This window comes from Mus musculus, chromosome 2 (genome assembly GCF_000001635.26).
Source record: "Mus musculus strain C57BL/6J chromosome 2, GRCm38.p6 C57BL/6J".
NCBI classification, from domain to species: domain Eukaryota; kingdom Metazoa; phylum Chordata; class Mammalia; order Rodentia; family Muridae; genus Mus; species Mus musculus.
This window is the reverse complement of record NC_000068.7, coordinates 180902633-180921851: the sequence shown is the minus strand read 5'-3', so window position 1 is coordinate 180921851 and position 19219 is coordinate 180902633. Positions and strand designations below refer to the sequence as shown.

The following is a 19219-nucleotide window of genomic DNA, read 5'->3' as shown; positions in this document are numbered from 1 at the left end:
GGGTCTGAACCATCTATAACTCCAGTTCTGGGGTATCTGACACCCTCCTCTGGCCTCCTTGAGCACCAGGCACACATGCAGTGCATAGACATACATGCAGGCAAAACACTCATACACATAAGATTAAAATTAATAAATCTTTTTAAAATTACATTCAAAAGATTTGTTTTATTTTATGTGTGTGTGTGTGTGCCTGCTTGTCTATATATGCATCACGTGCATTCAATGCCAGAAAAAGAGTTCTGGAACCCCTGAGACTGGAGAATTGTAAGCCATCATGTGGGTGTTGGAACTAGCCCCAGGTCCTTTGTAAGAACAGCAAGTAGTCTTGAGCACTGAGCCATTGCTCTAAACCTCAAATAAAACTTTTTTTAACGACGGGAACAGGGAGGAGGAGTCTGTGTGTGGTAGCAGGTTCACTGAGCAAAGAGCTTGCCTGAAAGTGAATGGCTAAATGGCTAATGGGGTGAGTTCTTTGTTGGAGACTCTTTGACGGATGAACTTTCCCCACGTGGAACCCAAAGGGGGCCGTCTAGCTTTCCTCAAAGTCCTCTTGTTTTTACCCTGGGTGATGGAATCAGGTACAGAATCTAACGCGAATACTGGTTATTCTGGCACACTCCTGTCAGGTTCATATTGTCACGGGGCAGGCTAGGAGGCCAGCCCAGCAGCCACAAAACTCTGGGACAGGTGTAGCTAAACTACAACCTCACACCGTCTCCCCAATAGGCGCCGCCCCAGGAGCCCCACGTGACTCTCGAGTCGCCCCGCCCCATCCGGTCCGGTCCCGCCCCTCCAGCGCGAGACTGAGTCCCAAGCGCGAAATCCTGGGCGAGGAGCGACGGTGCGCAGGCGCAATGGTGGCGACTCGACGGCGCTCCCGGCCTGCCCCGCGCGCTGACGTCGCGTAGCTTCGTCCCAGCCGCCGCGGCCGCCATTGGAGTCGGCGCCCCCTCAGCCTGTCCGCTACCTTCCGCTGCTTCCCGCTGTTCCGGCCCGCGTGCCTACAGCTGCCGCCGCGCCCGGCCGCACCCGCGGAGTTGGCGGCGGGGCACGGGGCCGCGCGCGGCGTGACAGGCCCGGCCTCGTGGGAGGCCCGAGCCGGCGGCGCCCGGGTCCCGCGCCGCGCTGTTCATGAAGCATGTCGGCCACCAGCGTGGACCCCCAGGTAGGGGCGTCTCGGGACCACGGTCACGAGAGCAGGCCGTGGACAGGGCAAGACAGGTTGCGGTCTGGGCCGCGCCGGGGACCTGGAGGCTGAGCTGGGGTTAGGGTGCGGGGTCCGGACTGGGAACAGGGAGGCCGGGTCGAAGATCTGAATACCAGGCCGGGCCACGGTTCTGGGGTCCAATGGCGGGGTCGCTGGGCTTGGCTGTGATCAAAGTGTGGGAGATCTGGAGGCCCGGTCGGGGTCGGGTCGCCCTCCGGGTAGCGTTCTTTTCGGATAGTAACTTTGTGTTTCCTTTCCCGGGCTGGGTGGTGTCCACCCGCATATCCTGGCCTGCGGCGATGCAGAGAACAAAAGGACAAGATAATAAAGGTGAGGAGAGTTCCGGGAAGTTGTCCGGACTTGAGAGGAGAACGGGGCAGCGCCAGTCCGTGTGGACAGAGAAAGTCCACCAAGCCAGCCTGGGATCTGAAACTTAGTTTCCTCCCGTAAGCTTGGAGGAGATGAAAGTTTCTATTTCCGGGGTACTTGACAGATTGGAGGGGAACTAGAAAAATAAAGGCGTACCCGGAGTAGTTCAGATAATATTTTGCAATTTCCCCCTTGACCCTGCCAGAACAGTTACCTGGTGGGGAAAGAAATGGTGATCAGACGGCCTCGCAGAGGTCTGAGTGACTGACTGGTCCTCTGTTGCTAGGTAGTGGATGGCTCTGGAGGAGAGTCAGCCAGCTAGCTGTGGATCCGGAGGCCCTGCCCTCCATCCTTAGCTATAGTCATTGTAAGTTTATTGTTATCTCCTGTGATATTCTGGCTTGTAATAAACTTCCAAAACTCTTATGAGAACTCCAGAGTGACACTAAATCCTGGGAAGACTGTTTTTAACCAGTGCATGTTGTTGTTACTTGGGTGTAACCAAATATGGCTCATCGTGTTTTAAGATTGGAAAAGGCCCAACACTTTATTTACCATTCCTTTCCTTTCCTTTCCTGGCTGTGCACTGTAACAGTGGAAAGTAAGTGGAGAATCAGATGATAGTAAGCTTAGGTTACAGCCCTTTCCAGCTGAGCATCCTGCCCTCAGATCTCTGCATAACTAGGCTCTTAAAGCATGTGTCCGCTATTTGCCTGGAGTAGAGTATTGGATTGGAATAGGGAAACCCTGGGTTCGGTCCCACCTTGGGGCGGGGGGTGGGGAGGGAAATCACAAAACTGGCTCCAAGTCTGGTTGCAACAAAATGACATCTGACCGAATTATGATTATATTTTTACTTTTAAAAAAAAAGGAATTTAAGAAAAGTTGTGCAATGCCATTTAACTAGTCATGTAAACATCAGCTCTCTATAGAGTGTGCCCATTTTGAAAGATCATATCTGCTAAAAACTGATGAAAATAGACTTTACTAAGGTTTTCATGCTTAAAAGTAAATTTTTTTAAAGCTTGAAGGTAATATTTTGCAACTTTTTGTTCTAGTACAAAATGGTTCTTTGCATCAGAAGGATGCAGTTCATGACAATGACTTTGAGCCCTACCTTTCTGGACAGTCCAATCCGGTGAGTTTATCTTATTAGCATATTTTTTTAAAAATAATTTGCTTGTAACACATTTACTATAATATTTCTACTTTTCTATCCCAAACATCAAAGAGACAGTCTCGAAAGTATTAGAAATGATAGAACGGTCTTGAGATTTGCTTTGTGCAGGTCTTCCTGTTGGGCCTGTGCTTGTGTGTTAAAGATAGTTTTCTCTCTGTAGAACAGCATCCCATGGAGATTGGGTACAGGCAGACTTTTAGCATTTGTGGGCTGGGGATGGAGCGCTTTTTTTTTTTTTTTTTTTAATGGTGTATAGGACTGTATGGTTCCCTGAAGCTTTGTGCCATCTTTGTTTTGTCTCTGGAGGGTTAGAGGAGCTAGGAGAGTAGGTAAGTTCTGGACAGTGCAGCAGACTCCTACCTGCATCAGGAGACTTGCCGTCCTTGAATCTTAGTTTCTTTTTGTATGAATCAAAGAATCCTGCTTGCAGGACTGTTGGGGAGATTGGCATTGGAGAGGGTATGTGTAAAGCACAGAATTAGTACCTTATGGTCAGCATTTCTTACCTTTGGAACTGTAGAGCCCCTTCTGTTTTCATGTATATGTATGTGCATAGGTCTGTGTGTCCAGGGAGGTGTGCGAGTGGGGTGGGGATGTCAGGAATGATCCTCTGTCACCTTCTGCTTTATTCAGTGATGCAGGGTCTCTTGGACCCAGAGCTTGCCAGTGTGGCTAAGTCTCAATTATTTTGGGACTCTCCTGTTTTTACAAGTAGCCACCACACTCATCTGGTATTTACATGGGTTTGAGGGGATCCAAACTCTGTTCCTAAAGCTTGAGTGGCTATCACTTCAAACTGAGCCATCTCCTCAGTCAGTACTTTTATTTTTTAAGTGTGTGTGTGTGTGTGTGTGTGTGTGTGTGTGTATACATGCACAGGTGACCTCAGAGTCTAGAAGAGGGTGTAAGAGCCTCTGGAATTAGAGTTACAGGTGGTTGTGAACTGCCTCTTGCAGCAGACCACAGTTCAGTTGCCATATAGGGTGCTGGTAACTGAACTGTGGTCCTCTGCAAGAGCAGCAAGTACTCAAAATCTGAGCCATCTCTCCAGCCCAGGCAATTAAACATTGTTTTAATGAGTCCTTTTAGCATGTCATGTGTATGTGCAATGTATGATGATCATAGCAGCTTCACATTTCCCCAAGGTGCCCCTCTTACCTTCGTGTCTCTTTCCTCTAACCTACTGGGGCCATGGGCATTTTATGCCTAAGCATTTTTTGGCTGTTCCCTGCACACCCTGGCTTCCACCCACTAGATTCCCTGTGCAGCTACCATGAAAATTGTCTGCAAGGTGTTTCCTGGTAACAAAATTGCCCTGCTTAAAAACCATAGGCAATCTGGGCATGGTGGTACACACTTATTTCTAGTATTCAAGGGTAGAGACAAAGGAATTCAAGGCCAGCCAGGGTTAAGTAGTAGTAAGACCTATCTCAAAATAAACAAACAGAAAGCCATATACAATTTGAAATTTAGATTTAACCATAGTCTCTGCCACTTTTTTTTAAAGATTTTATTTCTTTATTTTATGTACATAAGTACACTGTAGCTGTCTTCAGACACACCAGAAGAGGGCATCAGATCCCATTACAGATGGTTGTGAGCTACCGTGTGGTTGCTGGGAATTGAACTCAGGACCTCTGGAAGAGCAGTCAGTGCTCTTAACCTCTAAGCCACCTTTCCAGCACATGTCTCTGCCACTTTTAAATGCATGCTGCATATTTAGAGTCAAGCAAGACTTTTTGCCTGGTTGTTGTACCAGAAGGAAATAGATTACCTGCCCCCCCCCCCCTTATTTTTTATTTTTTGCTCATCTGCCCTTCTAGGTCATCTTAGAGCATTTTATATAACTTTCCTCCATGTTTCTTTCCACCACATTGAGATATCAGAAGCCTAAGAGTCTGAGGGAGCCTTAACCTATATGGTTGCATGGTTGGCCCTGAATATCTGGGCAGTCATTATAGGGTTGCAGAACTGACTTGGCCTTAGTCATGGGCTATTGGCCATGACAAGAACAAGAAGTTAAACAAAACTATTCTTTTGAATAGCATGTTTCCTGGTTTTCTTTTTTATTTGGTTTTTCAAGACAGGATTTCTCTGTGTAGCCCTGGCTGTCTTGGAACTTCCTCTGTAGACTAAGCTGGGCCTCAGAGTCAGAGATCTGCCTACCTCTGCTGCCTGAGTGCTGGAATTAAAAGCTTTCACCACCACTGCCTGGTTCCTGGTTCTTTTATAGCAGTGATATATACTAAATATTAAAACAAGGAACAAGGGTTGCTTTACTATGTTTGAAATGTTTTTATAAAGTAGGAACTCATGGAATACTTGGGAGGCGTTTCTTAAAAGTAGAATCAATTTTCCCCCTTACTGTCAATTGCATGTCCCTGAAGTCTTGGGGAAATTGTGAAAAGGAATGTTGTTCTTCAAGATAGCACCCTTAGTAAATAGCTTTAAAGTGGCACCTCATGTCTAAGTTCAGATGTACTTTTTAGTAAAGTACTTGCAGCATATTGCTTAAGAATAAATTTCCTAGAAATGCCCAGCTTTATTAGGAGGTTTGTAGAAAGTAGCAGCACAGGAGGCTTTCAGGCCTTCCCTTAGGCATGAAGCAGCTGAGGGCCAGCATAACAGCCTTTACCTGTGTGGACCATGGAGTCTCCAGTCACTTAGCAGGTGCCTGCTCTCTTAGTGTTGCTTGTTTCTTCATATGGGGCCAAAATGCCATTCTGCCCCCCTACTTTTCTGTAGTATATCCTTGTGCCCAAAGGTTATTTAAGATGCTGGTTGGACACTGCCACTCATGTTCCACGTGGCCACGCTGAAGGTTGTACCTCTGCTCATTTGTGAGGAACTGCTGGCCTTGGGAGCTCTTAGCTTATCTTGAAAATTGAGCCTCCTCAATCATGAAAGGTTTTTATCAGTGTTTATGTGGTTTCTTTGCCTGCAGCCAGAGTTAAATTAAATAATGCTGTGCCTTGTTTGAGCATACGCAGCCTCTGTTGTTTGTGAATATCTGGGAGAAACTTGACACTTGGATTACTGCCATGTCTATGCAGTTCTAGTAGGCTTGGATTAGCACTTATGTGCATGGCCATCCAGCCTGTGTCTGGCTTGGATTTTTGTGATTATATGTACATCTATAAATGTCCTTAAAAGTTCCAGTGGTGGTATCCAGTAAGGAGGGATTTGCTACCACTACAGCTTCCCAGAGGGGAAAGGGAAGGATGCAATGGGTCTTTATTTGCTCTTTAGCAAGTTGCTTAAACAGATGTAAAAATTCTTGTCAGAAACTGCTGTCTCTGCTTATCAGTCAGAAAAGGGGTTCACACCACAGTCTCAGAGGGATCAGCCCTGAGGAAAGACCAGGAAAGTGCCTGGCTGAGTGAGCGTGTTGTCAGGGTTCTCTAACATATCCTTTGTCTGTCATTTCCTCCTGAAGTTAGTGTGTGCGTGCTGACTGACAGCAGTCCCAGCAGTCCCAGCAGTCCCAGGAGTCCTAGACACTTGCTCACCTTTCTCCAGCCTTGCCCTTAGTGCTTCCTTAAACATAATGGATTTAATTTGATGAAGAAGAGCATGTGTCTCAGCATGGTCCAGAGATGATCTGTGGGGCTGGGAAGAGACTGTCCTGCATCTCCTTCCAGTTTCAGTCATCTCATTGTTCAAATAGTCTCAGAGTTCTTTCCTTCTCAGAAAAAAAAAAGTGCAGAAGTATTCTAGTCATTTAAAATCTGTCCCCCTTGTCATTCAATGTGATTAAACTTGGATTAATAATAAGTGAACAAAAACTCTTTAATCCTAGAACAGATTTTATGGCTTTATTATTCTTTACTGTTTCCAAATGATGTAGGGATAACAGCCGACATGGTTATTTAAATTCTCTTTAATTTTTTGGAGTCTCTACTTTGTTTATATAATTTTCTAGTTATCAGGATCAGGAAGAAGAGGCCTAAGAGCTCCAAGTTGTATTTTCACCTGTCAGTGGTCTCTGGCTTTGCCTGGAAGATGTGTTTGCCTTCCTTGTGTGGTCTTGTACACCAGCTTTGATTAGAAATCTTAAATATGGTACTACCCAGTCATCTGATGAGCTGTGAGAACCCAAGTGTTGTACTTAGAGGTGTGTTTCATATGTGAAGAGCAACTTTTGAGTTTGGTTGCATAACAGTTTATTCATCTGTGTCTCTGGTAAACCACTTTCATACTATACCTTCGATGATACTGGGGAGCTACCGAGCCAGAAGGGACCGTTTGCTTGGGTTATTTACAAGTGAGCATGAATCCACAAGCCTGTGCCTGACCATACAGAGGGAGGTGGATAGCTTGGACAGGTTCTGCATGCTTTACCAGCAGCACCAGTGTATTTATTTCCAGGTCATACTTGAGCTAAGTAGCTACACATCTCAACCAGAATAGGCACCATGTACTACAGACTGATGGGAACCACTTCCTTCCCAGGAAAGTTGTATATCATGGACTGGCAGTCAGCTTGGCTTACAGAGTTGTGGGAGCAGCTGCTACAGGTTTCTTCTGCATAAAATAACCTGGTTGAGATAGCTTTACAAAGTAGCTTGATGCTTCTACTTCAACAACTGAAAGGAAATAAGGAGGTAATAGAAGTTGGTGTGTCCGTGGGGTTGAGGTAAAAACTGGAGTTGGCCTAAAGCACAGTTTGACTGTGCTGTGGAGAGAGTTAGGAGAGGTGTGGCTGCTGGTTCAGAAGCAAAGGGAGGGTGTGGCTAGGTGTTTGGACTTCTGGAGGATGCCTGTAGCACTTTTCAGGAGATCTTAGTAAACAATGACCTTTTAATCTGGGATTTTACCTTTTCCATAGGGTTTAATTTATCTTTGCTTATTCCATCTCCACTCTACAACTCCTGAGAAGCAGTGAGGTTTCCCCAAGGCTGTATCTTGCAGGCAGGCACTGCTGATGCTTTTTTTTCTTTGTGTCTCTGCCCTACAAGTGTGTTTCTACATGTACATTTTTAGTTGAAGCATCACACCCTGGTCTTGAGGTGTGGTGATTTTTGCAGAGAAAGTTAGCTGGAATCTTTGTATTAGGATCTGAAAGAAACACAATTTTAGGATTTGGGGCAGGATGTTAGGGAGGTATGTGCTTTGCACCTACAAGTTCAAGTAGCATTTGGCCAGAACTGGCTGGAGAATAATGGGGGGGGGGGGCACCTATTGTGTGGTATTTATATATCTCTGTGTGTGACCTGCATTCTATGCCTGTTCTTCAGGTGGTAATATTTCTGGAGGGCTTTGAGAGCTGTTGTTGTTGTTGTGATGGATCTTACCTAACAATCCTAAATTGAGTCAATCTCAGTTAAGGCCTAGGTATATGTTGGAGTGACCTGAGTATCTTTTCTGAGTCCTTACTGCTGCTTGTTGGTTTGTGGCCAGTGGGTTAGAATGACAGACCACAACTAGGTCTTCCCTTCTGTCTCTCTATTTGTCATGCATAAAGTGTTAGCTAAGGAGAGGGAAGAGGACTGGTCTTCTTTGGAAGGACTGTGGCCTCTGTTTTGTATCCATGAAGGTATACTTCCCTCACAGAGCAAGACTTGTGCTCAGACCTCATAGATTCTTCTTCCCCCTGGCCTTGTTGCTCAGGCTCATTTGAAGGATGCTTGGAGGAGGTACGTAACAGGAAGCTGCAATGGAAGAGCCAGAATCACTGAAATCTTTTCAAGAGAAGATATAACAAGTTTTTTTGTTTGTTTGGTTGGTTGTTTTTTTGTTTTGTTTTGTTTATAGAATATTTATAGTGACCTGTTTGTGGATGTTAAAAGTTTTCATTACAAGGAAGCAATTACTTCATGTTAAGTGATAGTTCTGAAATTGTGTGGTGCCTAGTGGAGCTTTCTTACTTTCACTGGACATGTCCACCCCCCAAACACAGATTGCCATGCTATAGGAAGGTCTCTTCACTTACATCACTGATGCTTCCCTTTCAGAGATTGAAAAGAAATATAATAAGGTAATAAAAACTGGCCTGTTGGTTGAGGTAGAAACTGAAATTGAGCCCAAAGCACGGTGCCTAATTCTCACCAAACCTTGGCTGAGTGTCTCTCCAAAGGATGGTTTCCTAGAGCTTCCAACTCTGCAGTCTACACCTACAGGCTAGGAAACTCCTTAGAGGTATAGTGAGGCTACCAGGTCAGGATGGTGAAGCATTCCACCCTCCTATCTTTTTGCCCCTCTTAGAAGCTTCTGCTATGGGTGGAGTTGGGGCTTAGGAAGACTTTACTAAAGTGGGTCTTCTGGTATCAGCAGGGGTTAAGAACTCACTCCATGGACTCGATACTGGTAAAGGCACAGCAGAGGAGCCTGTGCTCCGCTCTGAGCACCCATAAGTGTGCTCAGGAAACCATGAAATGTGAAGAGCAGACCCTAGAAAAACCCAGCTGGGGTAGCTATCAGGAATATTGTGTAGGAGAGTCTTGAAGGTGACATTGAATACCAGTGCCTAGGTGTGTGTTAGGTCAGTGAGCTGGAGTCTGCTGGTCTTATTGACTGTCAGAGTCATCTTAGTGCATTGTTAAGGCTGTCCTCGTGCTCTGCTGTGCTATCAGTGTTTGTTGTAAATATTCCTACTGCAGGACTGGGTTGGATTCCTCAGATGGTGACGGCAGAAGGGTGGTTTGACTGGGTCATTTCACCTGAGTTCAGATCATTACAAAGCAGGCTTTGTGCTTTGAGACAGCAGTCTGGTTTGCATTTGTTACTAATGACTTTTGTTTTGACATTGGTGGCCATATCTGTCATTTAGGAAGAAATAATTGTGTGCTATATTATATTAGGCTGGTTTCTGCACCTGTGTATGAGGTGGTCAGCATGCTGAGCTGTCTGACAGTTGTCTAATTCATCACTTGTTTATTTTCACAGAGTAACAGTTACCCCTCGATGAGTGATCCTTACCTGTCCAGTTACTATCCACCATCCATTGGATTTCCTTACTCCCTCAGCGAGGCACCATGGTCCACTGCAGGGGACCCTCCCATCCCGTATCTCACTACCTATGGACAACTTAGTAATGGAGACCATCACTTCATGCATGATGCTGTTTTTGGGCAGCCTGGGGGTCTGGGGAACAACATTTACCAGCACAGGTTTAATTTTTTCCCTGAAAACCCTGCATTCTCAGCATGGGGGACAAGTGGTTCTCAGGGGCAGCAGACTCAGAGCTCAGCCTATGGGAGCAGTTACACTTACCCACCTAGCTCCCTTGGTGGCACAGTTGTTGATGGGCAGACAGGTTTTCACAGTGACTCCCTCAACAAGGCCCCTGGGATGAACAGTCTGGAGCAGGGCATGGTTGGCCTGAAGATTGGGGATGTTACCACCTCTGCAGTTAAGACGGTGGGTTCAGTTGTCAACAGTGTGGCACTGACTGGTGTCCTTTCTGGCAATGGTGGGACAAATGTAAACATGCCAGTTTCAAAACCAACTTCATGGGCAGCCATTGCTAGCAAGCCTGCAAAACCACAGCCTAAGATGAAAACAAAGAGTGGGCCGATAGTTGGGGGTGCACTGCCTCCTCCCCCTATCAAGCATAACATGGACATTGGTACTTGGGATAACAAGGGCCCTGCTCCAAAGGCCTCCGCCCCCCAGCAGACACCATCCCCCCAGGCTGCCCCACAGCCCCAGCAGGTAGCTCAACCTCTCCCTGTTCAGCCCCCACCTTTGGTCCAGCCACAGTATCAGAGCCCTCAGCAGCCACTTCAACCCCGCTGGGTGGCTCCTCGAAACAGAAATGCAGCATTTGGGCAGAGTGGAGGGGCCAACAGTGACAGTAACTCTGTTGGAAATGCCCAACCTACTTCTGCCCCGAGTGTAGAATCCCACCCTGTCCTGGAGAAACTGAAAGCTGCCCACAGCTATAACCCTAAAGAGTTCGACTGGAATCTTAAGAGTGGGCGGGTGTTCATCATCAAGAGCTATTCTGAGGACGACATCCACCGCTCCATCAAGTACTCCATCTGGTGTAGTACTGAACACGGCAACAAGCGCCTGGACGGCGCCTTCCGCTCCATGAGCAGCAAGGGGCCTGTTTATCTCCTCTTCAGTGTCAATGGGAGTGGACATTTCTGTGGGGTGGCAGAGATGAAGTCCCCTGTGGACTACGGCACCAGCGCTGGGGTCTGGTCTCAGGACAAGTGGAAGGGAAAGTTTGATGTGAAGTGGATTTTTGTGAAGGATGTGCCCAACAACCAGCTGCGGCACATCAGACTGGAGAATAACGACAACAAACCTGTCACAAACTCCCGTGATACACAGGAGGTGCCCTTAGAAAAAGCAAAACAAGTGCTGAAGATTATCGCTTCCTATAAGCACACAACCTCTATCTTTGACGACTTTTCTCATTATGAGAAGCGCCAGGAGGAAGAGGAGGTGGTGCGTAAGGTGAGTTGTTCTTAGGTACCTCTTACACAGGTGACCTGCACAGCAGGCTGGAGTATAATGGACAGTCTGTTGGTCTAGTGGCATTTTCCTGACTGGCCTTAGTCAGTGCAGATTAAGTTGAAACAGTACAGGTGGCATCTCATAACTTAGCTATCACATCACTGGGATGAGCCAGTAGTGTGGTGTTTTGAGTGAATGTAAATGAAACTTACTCCCGTTACAAAATATGGTAATCTGGACCCTGTGTACATGAGAACAGAGAGTGAGAATGTGTGGAAACTATTCTCTGTATTGTCTGTCCATTTAAGCACACTTAGAAATCAGTGTTTGTGGCCCAGGGAGAACAGCCATGAGGTAGCATTGGCTGCACTGTGATGTCCCACCTGCCCAAGGATTTATGCTTCCACATAGCAGTTGGAAGCTCTGGGTCTAACAGTCACTTCCTGTTGATCTTTAGGAACTTAGAAGGCCTGCAGTTTGGGAGAACTTAAACTTACATCATTTAAGTACTAAAGAGAATGGTGTGTTGAGGCAGGGGTGATAAGGAGTTGACTTGGGATCCAGATATTTTGAAATTAATGGTTATATGGTTAGGTCCATTTGGCTGGAGATATTTTTAACTGAAGCCATCTGGTCTTCATAACAAATGGTTTTCAGAAATGAGACAGTTCTTTTTTGTTGTTGTTTGGTTTTTGGAGACAGGATTTCTCTTTGTAGCCCTGGCTGTCCTGGAACTCACTCTGTAGACTAGGCTGGCCTTGAACTCAGAAATCCGCCTGCCTCTGCCTCCCAAGTGCTGGGATTAAAGCTGTGCGCCACCACGCCCGGCTTTGACTTTTTTTTTTTTTTTTTTTTTTTTTGAGACAGATCTTAATGTATATTTTGAAGCCTTTATTACTCAAAGAGTATTCATCCTGAGATTGTCGTTTCTTTTCTTGAAATGTTTGTTGGATTGGCTTCCAATCTTTTTGTCCCGAGTTAGGTAACTTGCTCATATGAATAATTAAGCATTTTGAGGAAGGAGATGTGGAGAAAGCAAGGTAGTAATGTTGTTGCAAGTACCATTAAGTTACCCTTATCACAGGTACTAATAAAACATTAAGAAAGAGATGGCATTTATTTCCAGTAACTGAAATTCTGTAGGTTTAGCTTTTTGGGTATAAATAATAGGCATTCCATAAAAGTGGCTTGTGTTCTTAGAAATAGTTGTTAGTGATTTTGTTTTGCTAGTATCATCATATGTATATTTATGCAAACTGAAGATACCTAGAGCATTTATAGATGAAACCACCTGGGACCACTGTGTTAGCACAGTACTGTTAGTGCAGTGTCTGCCTCCATTAGAGCAAGGATAGTGAATGAAACTTGGGTACTACTTTTGTCTAGTAGCTAGAGCTGTTTGTGTTCATGCATAGTTTTCTTTTAAATACTGAATTTTTAAGAGTTCCATTAAAATGCAGTGGGTGGAGCCGGAGAGATGGCTCAGTGATTGACTGGTATTCCCAAGGACCTGGATTTGATTCCCAGTACCCATATGACAGCAGTTGTCTGTAACTCCTGTCTCACGAGATCTGACACCCTCTTTAGCCTCCAAGGGCACTACACTCATGCAGTACATAGACCTATATATACTGGTAAAACACAAGCATACAAATAAATAATATCTCAGAAAACAAGAGACTGTTCGGTTCTTTAAAAATATACTAGCTCTCAGAGATTGGTGATAGGCTTAGGGATAAATAAAATTCTGCCCCTCATCTGCTTGTATCTTTAAAATCCCAATTGTTTTAAAACTTTTTCTTACTGTTTTTTTTTTAACTCTTTTAAGTTTTTTTTGTGTGCCTTCATGAGTTCACATGCATCTTATGCATGCAGATACTTGCAAAAGACAGATGAAGGTATTAGATCCACCTGGAACCTGCAGTTAGAGATGTATATGCTCAGAATGAAATCCAGGTCTTTGGCAAGAAAAGTGTTAGCTCCTAATTCTACCATCTTAAAACTTACATTATAAACTTGATTCTGAGGCAGCCATGTCTGTTAGGTCTCTGGTCTTGTGGTAAACCTTTTGAGTGACCTGCAGGGGTTAAAAGTTAATTAGCATATAGTCAGGGTCCCTGGTGGTTAGGTGACCATTCTGGAGGTCAGCATGAAGAACATCCTAGAGAGGATTGGTGACTCTTACCCAAACTATTAAATTGTATTATTGAAGAAGACAAATGAATACTCTGATTTTTTAAAAATTGTTTTAGTGGAATTTCAAACATCTCTTTACCCAGTGTAGGACAGTCCTTTGATGATTCACATCTTTGTTGGGACTTATGCCAGTTGCCCACCAGCTATTCTGTTTTTCCCTCCAAGGAGGCTGGGCTATTAGTTTATCTAGAAGTTGGGTGTTTGGGGGTTGAGAATCTAGGCTGTTAAGAATGAAGTGGAAAGCTGAGTGAAGGCGGCACACACCTCTAATCCCAGCACTCAGGATACAGAGGCAGGTGGATCTCTTAAGTTCCCTGTCTCAAAGAAAAGTGGGGTGAAGTGTGAAGAGCTGCTCCTTCCTTAGGCTAAAATGTGCCTACAAAGTAAGTGGGTGAGGCTCCTGGAGACACCCAAGGTTCTCCTGACCTGAGGACAGACCCATCTTATGTTCATCATTGACAGACCTCACCACTTTCAAGTAGCATCTGATGTTTAGAAAGCAAAACATAGGGGGCTGGAGAGATGGCTCAGCGGTTAAGAGCACTGACTGCTCTTCCAGAGGTCCCGAGTTCAATTCCCAGCAACCACATGGTGGCTCACAACCATCTGTAATTGGATCCAATGCTTTCTTCTGGTGTGTCTGAAACAGTGACAGTGTACTCATATACAATAAATAAATCTTTAAAAAAAAAAAAAAAAGAAAGCAAAACATAGCTAACATTTTTCAGTTTCCTTTTCAGAGTTTTCTTATCCAACTATAAATAGGAAAATATGCTAATTTTTCTTTCCTTTCTTTCATTTTTCTAAGGCATGGTTTCTCTGTGTAGCTGTGGCTGTTCTGGAACTCACTTTATAGTCCAAGCTGGCCTCCAAGTCCTACTTTGATACCTTGTTTTTGTTTTAAAGATTTATTTATGTATTTTATGTATGTGACTACACCGTCACTGTCTTCAGACACACCAGAAGAGGGCTTTGGATCCTGTTATAGATAGTTGTGAGCTACTATGTAGGTGCTGGGAATGGAACTCAGGACCTCTGGAAGAGCAGTCAGTGCTCTTAACCACACTGAGCCATCTCTCCAGCCTGACACCTTGGTGGTTGTTGTTTTGTTTTGTTTTAATGTTTGTTGTTTTGAGATGGGGTCTCACTATATAGCTATGGCTGGTCTTGAACTTACAGAGATCCATGTACCTCTCTGCCTCCTGGGCTTTCGAATTGAAGGCCACCTCTACACCTGTTATTTTGGTTATTTTGTTTGTTTTTGAGACAGGGTCTCAGATACTTTCTTTTTTCCATTTAAATTTGGTTTTACTCATTACATTTTACACATGTATTGTGTGCTGGGGTATGTGCTAGGACTGAAGGCTAAAGGAGCCAGACACTGTCTCCCTCCTCCAGCTGCTTTAATAGCAGCCATTGCACTTTAGGGAGACAGGCTTCTGCTTGAAAAGAGTTTTTCTCTTTGCACCTCAGGGTAGAAGGTTATGAATTCTTACTAGTGATCCTCCTACTCATTGATCTGGGTGAGAAGCCTCACCTTGGACTTTGGGTGGTAGTCGTTGCTGTGGCTGGCATTTGTTTAGTCCAGGCTAGCCCCAAAGGAAAGTACAGATTTTGGCTCAGGTGTAGTTAGGCACAGTAGCATGTGCTGGTGATCCCAGTGCTTAAGAGGTGTGTGTGGGCAGAAGGATCAGTTCAAGACCACCCTTAAGTACATGAAACATTGTCTCAAAACCAAGCCTAAAGTAAGCAATTACAAACTACAGTAACTGTATAGGTATTCTACAGACAGCTTTCTCAGTTCACACCTAGGATGACCATGCTGGGTACTGAACCTTTAACCTGAATGTAGTTTTTTGTATTTATGCACTTTCTCAGATAGCATGACAGTGGTACATGAGGGAGACTGGGGATGATGGGAGTGTGTGTGTGTGGGTATGACAGATAGACAGATATGTGACTACTGTACAGTGGGTCCAAAAAGGGTTAGGACAGAACATTGTGTATGTAGTGCATGCTCCTTGCATCAGAGACACCTTGTTATTGGCTGAATTTAGATGAATTGCTAGAGAGACAAGGTAGCTACTAGATGGGACGCACTGATCAGAAACCAGCTAGGCAGACATGAAGACTGGGTGTAAATTCCAGGTTGCTGTGACATGCATGCTGGGGATAGGAAGCTGTCTGTGGATGTAGGAAGTCAGTTCAGTTGAGGACTTTGTCAGTACTGCTGGAGGCCACAGAGGAAACTTGAGCTGATGGGAAGGGCTTAAACGAGGTGGATCTAGCTTGTCTTCCTATCATACTTGGTCCTGACTTGGAGCTTACTTATAGCCTGTCAAATTTTGGTATTTTCTGAGTGATTGGTTTGTCAAAATTAAAGAAATTTAGAAAAATAATTCCTTTGTACTAGGCATGCTAGAGTGCCTGCCCTGTGCATGCTGGTCCCTCCCTGGGGTGCAGGTGCTTTTGTTGTTCTACTGTTTTTTCACTGGGATGATTGGCACATGAGGGAGAGCTGGCTGGGTTGGGGGAGGGGAGGCATGGGATGAGTGGGCAGAAGACACATGATTGGACATGTCTCTGTAACTTCTGTGCAGAGGGTCTTGAGAAAGGATAGGACAGCATATGGTGGCTCCTGCCCTGGTCTGTGGGACCAGGCTGCTTGGTAGTTCAGAACTAGATCCGCAGGGACAGACCAGACAAGCACACATCCCCTTTTGCTGCAGCTAACAAAATGGCCTGAGGCCTCGACTTTGTGGGCCTTCATCTGCAAATCAAAGTGCTTCATGAACTTATAACCTCTTCTCTTCTTTTTACAGGAAAGACAGAATCGAAACAAACAATAAGAACAAGCCAGTTTGTTTTTGGTTAATGGTTGACTTTGAAAACAGAGTTTTAAAGCTGTATGCTTGGTGCTGTCTCCGAGTCAGCTCCAGTGTCGTCCTCGTGCGGGGTTGATTGTTGCATCTTTATCTTTGTAGTTCATTTTTGCCAGATGGATCTGCATTCATTTGTATTTTTCTATGTATTATAATATTGTAGAACTCACTAATAAAGGAGTATTTTGTTTGTCAGCTTATCAGTCAGATTGACCTAATGCAAAATATAAATATTCTTCAAAACAAAACACCTAATACATCCCAAAGATATTTTTATTTTGGCAGAAATTATGTTCTTATTCTTATATCTAGCCATTTAATATCCCTATAGGATACTTCATATTTCTTGTCCTCTCCTGCTTTACAGCAAACAAAAAGCCCATTCAGCATGTGCTGTTGATGTCTCTTCACAGTACTGAAGTGGCTTGCCATTTTACTATCTGTGGTATCCATCATATTGCTGACCTGCCCTTTTGAGTTTCCTACTAGACAAATAACTTTTAGTTTTAAGTGTGCTCACAGCTGTCTATGGGCAAGCTGTCCATAGTTTAGTGCCCACACAGAGCGGTGCTCCAGTTCTCCTTGCCACCGTCTGCCACTGCATGAGGTTTGGGCTCTGTGGCAAGGAACTAGAAGGTGTTTTAAGTCTGGTTCAGCTTTGCGACATTCTTAGTTGTTCGTAGATCATTTTTAGTTGTCCTCTTTCTTCTCTAGAGAATCCTGATGCTGTCTTAAGTTTTTATACCAGTAACGCTAAGCTTTAATTGTAGGAATCTGATAGTACAGGCAGTGTGATGGATGCTGCTGCCGACTGTAAATTTCACTGTGTGTCTATTTTTTTTTTCTGTTGAATGGGTGAAAAAAGCAAAAAAACAAAAAATCCTTTAGAAAACAAATTTGCTATCATGTTTTGTGGAATGAGGAGCCTCGGAGGAGCTCACCGCCATCTGGAGTTGGAGTTTAGCATGAAAGTGGTGCTCATGCCCGACGCCCTCGCATACTGAATCTGCACGCGCCCACTGTAGAGGATCTTTACTGTCTTAGAGAGCAGATACCTTCCGAAACTATTTACTCCAAAAGACCCTCTGAGTTAACATTTAAGCTGTATTATTTAGACTTGTATTTAGAACGTGTCACTTCCTCGAGCTGTTACTGCCTGTACGGAGTCGTGGACAACATCGGATACCTGTCCTCTAGGAGAATACAAGCCTTAATAAACACCTGTTGAGCAAGCTTGTGTGTTCTTGTTTTCCCTGCTATATGTGCCTTGTCTCTCTCTTATAGCTGAAAATCTATGGGGTCTGCTCTAAGCAGTGGAAGCCAAGGGCTGCAGTTTTGCTTACTCCTGGGTACTAAAGGGACAGAGAAACTTTCATAGCTCCATGTAGGACTTGGAATTCAGTCCCCAACTATGTAAGAATGTGAAGCTGACAGAGGTGGACGAGCTGTTCAGCAGCCATATATGACTTCGTTTGCACACTTGCCTCCAGGCTGGTACTCCTTGATCTCTCCCTTATGTCTTCTGAAAATTCACTGTTGTAGACATCCAATGTACTCTCTCTAGTAACTAAATCTCACATGTTAAACATTTCTCCCCCCCCCCCCCTTTTAACTAGGTATTTTATTTATATTTCAAATGCTATCCCGAAAGTTCCCTGTATCCTCCCCCTGCCCTGCTCCCCTACCTACCCACTCCCACTTCTTGGCTCTGGCGTTCCCCTGTACTGGGGCATATAACGTTTGCAAGACCAAGGGGCCTTTCTTCCCAATGATGGCCGTCTAGGCCGTCTTCTGCTACATATGCAGCTAGAGACATGAGCTCTGGGGATACTGGTTAGTTCATATTGTTCCACCTATAGGGTCTGCAAACCTATAGCTATAGGGTTGCAGACCCCTTCAGCTCTTGGGTACTTTTTCCAGCTCCTCTATTGGGGGGCCCGTGTTCCATCCAATAAATGACTGTGAGCATCCACTTCTGTGTTTGCCAGGCACTGGCATAGCCTCACATGAGACAGCTGTATCAGGGTCCTGTTGGCGAAATCTTGCTGGCCATGTTAAACATGTCTTAAAGACAAAGGATGTACACCAAGCATCTGTGTGGAGATGAGAAGATAACTTGTGGGCAAGCCCATTCGTTGCTTGCTGAATCCAGGGATCAAACTCAGGCCATCAGGTTTGGCAGCAATCACCTTTACCTACTCAGCCATCTCGCTGGCTCATTTTAGTGTTTGTCCAGCATTTTTTCTTGCAGGGAAGAAAAGCACAAATCCAAGGTACAATACAGTTAGCTGCCTCTCTCCATTTTGAAAACTGTCATGTAGCCCAGGTTGGTGTTGAAATCCCAGTCTTCCTGTTTGTACTTCCCAGGTGCATGCTTGAAAGCTCTTCTTCCATGTCAGTCTACATCTGTACAACCTGACATGTGCTATTCAGATAAGAAGTGATCTCATGCTTTCCCCAAACTGCCTGTCTCTGCTTGGAAGATAATGGTTGATACGGATACAAAACAAGCACAGGAAAATTTGTCTCCTGCCAGCCTTAACTTACTCTATTGCACCTCCAAAACACCTCCTGTGTTTTAGGAAGTAGCTTTGAAAGCATGTGTGGTTTATATTCTCACCTGTGTGTCTTGCACATATGTAGTCCTTGAGCTCCAAAATTTCTGGCTTTGATAGCAATTAGCTGAGAAGCACTAACAGGACCAAACAGGACGTGGGATCAGTATCTGGGATGACTGGAGGACTCAATCCCATGGGTAAGATGAGCAGGATCAATGAACACTACAGAGCTGGAGGTGGTGACAGACCAGCTAAGAGTTGCTGACTGGTTTTGTGTCATGAGTGGACAGTGCCCTTGCCTCCTAGACTCCTTGCTCCCTTGTCTTGTGTAGAGTCAGGAGATGTGTTAGGCCACTGGCAAAGGGAACCTGAAGGCCCAGGCTTGTGCTGTAAGCTTCAGTAATTAATTCTGGCACTT

General features: G+C 44.9%; 1 protein-coding gene across 1 annotated transcript; it reads left to right on the top strand.

The window, feature by feature from the left end:
- The first annotated feature begins 915 nt into the window (after positions 1–915).
- Ythdf1 (YTH N6-methyladenosine RNA binding protein 1) lies at positions 916–17475 on the top strand. The gene is made up of 5 exons (NM_173761.3): positions 916–1168; positions 1516–1540; positions 2638–2717; positions 9645–11165; positions 16184–17475. The coding sequence occupies exons 1-5, from the start codon at positions 1142–1144 to the stop codon at positions 16208–16210; spliced, it is 1680 nt and encodes a 559-aa protein (NP_776122.1). The 5' UTR covers positions 916–1141; the 3' UTR covers positions 16211–17475.
- The last annotated feature ends 1744 nt before the right edge of the window (positions 17476–19219 follow it).